Source organism: Zingiber officinale, chromosome 2B (genome assembly GCF_018446385.1).
Source record: "Zingiber officinale cultivar Zhangliang chromosome 2B, Zo_v1.1, whole genome shotgun sequence".
Taxonomy (NCBI): domain Eukaryota; kingdom Viridiplantae; phylum Streptophyta; class Magnoliopsida; order Zingiberales; family Zingiberaceae; genus Zingiber; species Zingiber officinale.
In genome coordinates this window covers 19,548,852-19,550,893 of record NC_055989.1, presented here as the reverse complement: position 1 = coordinate 19,550,893, position 2,042 = coordinate 19,548,852, and the positions used below count along the sequence as shown (strand labels likewise).

At 41.4% G+C, this 2,042-nt stretch overlaps 1 protein-coding gene across 1 annotated transcript; it reads left to right on the top strand.

The window, feature by feature from the left end:
* Positions 1–926: 926 nt before the first annotated feature.
* On the top strand, positions 927–1,817 carry LOC122048187 (agamous-like MADS-box protein AGL80). Its single transcript, XM_042609781.1, has 2 exons — positions 927–1,367; positions 1,446–1,817. The coding sequence occupies exons 1-2, from the start codon at positions 927–929 to the stop codon at positions 1,815–1,817; spliced, it is 813 nt and encodes a 270-aa protein (XP_042465715.1).
* The last annotated feature ends 225 nt before the right edge of the window (positions 1,818–2,042 follow it).

Below are 2,042 nucleotides of genomic sequence, written 5' to 3'. Positions count from 1 at the left end.
CTTATTTAATTAATATATTAATATATGGTTTATTTTATCATTAAACTAAAAAAATATCGATCGTAATGTAATACCCATATTAATAATATGCCATACAAATAAATTATTAAAATAAAAAATCGTAATAAATTCATTAAATATATATATATATGTATATATAAAAATCATACTAATTTACCATTGTTTGTATAAGAGATGAATTTTCATTAAATTTTTTTAATAATATTTTCAAAATAGGAAACAAGCTTCCAAACCAAATTTAGCTAGTAGTAAATACCACTTTGTCATTTATATTTATTTTTTAAAAAAAATCAAAAGGCACCCAATTTTTTCTAAATTATCAAGGACATCCTTTTTTTATTATTATTATTTTTTTATCAAAAAGGTACCTCACCCCACTAGCTCTCTACGACACAGATTTAACCTTATTCATCTACCATTTATGTTATAGAAATTATGATTTCATAACTACTATCATGTGAATTCGACTCGCACATCTAACATTCATATCATAACAGCGATGATGACATTTATATTTAGCTACTATAACAACTCAATTGGTTAAGGGTTTAATGCCCGCAGAAAGAGCTTGAGGGCGGCTATATATGTCATTTTACAAGGGAGCTTGGAGAGGTGGAAGCGAGGTGGTTTTGATAAAAAAAAAATGAGAATACATAAAACAGAGGCCCCATTGATGATTCCCAAAAATAAAGGGGCTCTTTTGATTTTTACCCTATTTTTTTAATTTAATCTGTATGAAAGGAATCTTCATTAAATCATTAGTAAACGAACGGCCAGGATTAAATTTGATATCTAGAATTCTAGATAGATACCCCTGACTAGTGTTTTTCAATTGGCTTGCCTCCGGCCTCCCAGCTATAAATATTGGAGGAGAGTCCGTGGGTTCGGTGTACCGAGATCGACAGATGGCGAGGAGGAAGGTGAAGTTGGCGTTCATCGACCACGACGGCGCCCGGCGGTCGGCGTTGAAGAAGCGCCGCCGGGGTCTGATCAAGAAGGTGGAGCAACTGAGCGTGCTGTGCGACGTCGAGTGCTGCCTGGTCATCTACACCCCGGGCGAGGAGGTCGCCACCTGGCCGTCGACCCTCGAGGAAGCTCGCCGCGTGGCCCTGCGCTTCAAGGGCGTCCCTGACTACGAGCGCGAGAAGAAGATGGTGGACCACGTCGCCTTCCTCCAGCAGCGCCTGGCCCTGTTCAAGGAAACCCTCCGCCGGAAGCACCGCGAGAACAGGGAGATGGAGCTGCGGACCATGATGTTCAACGCCATGTGGAGTCCCGCCACCATCGATCAAATCATACCCGAGGACGCCATCGCCCTCGTCGTGCTGGTGGATAGCAAGCTGCAGGCATGCTGCTCGACTCTATCTCTTACTATATCATCATCTATATTTATTTACATACGACACATCTATAATAATGTTTAGGAATTGAACGACAAGAGGGAGGAGATGATGAGGTCGTTGGGCACTGAGGTTCAACCGCAGTCGGGGATGGATCCCGCTGATCCTCTGGGGATGGTGCTCGGCCGCCCGGAGAGCGCTGAGAGGAGGAACAACATTGATAACATGGTCGTCGTCCCTGCAGCACTGCCGCCGCTGCCGCCTCCGCCTCATTCAGCAGCAGCAGTTGATCATCTAAATCCTCTGGAGTTGATGCTGCAGCAAACGATGGGGATGGAGACGAGGAGCAACGCTGTCGGCGGCGTGGGAGCACCGTCGCCGTCGGATGAGATGTTGCTCTATCTGAATAATCCTTCGACGATCAGCCCGTGGAACGAGAACATGTTCTCTTTTTAATAAATGGTTTGATGATTGTGGTTTGTTTTTCATGCAACTTGATATGGAAATCCCTCATCTTTCTTTTATGTAAGCAAAGAAATAAAATAGTATGAAGATTTCATCTCGTACTATTCTTTTTGTTCCGAGATATATAATTAGTATCGTAACATCAGTCTTTCCGTTTTTTTTAATGATGATTATTATTATTTTTGATAATCTAGATATTCAAATTGAAAATATGTT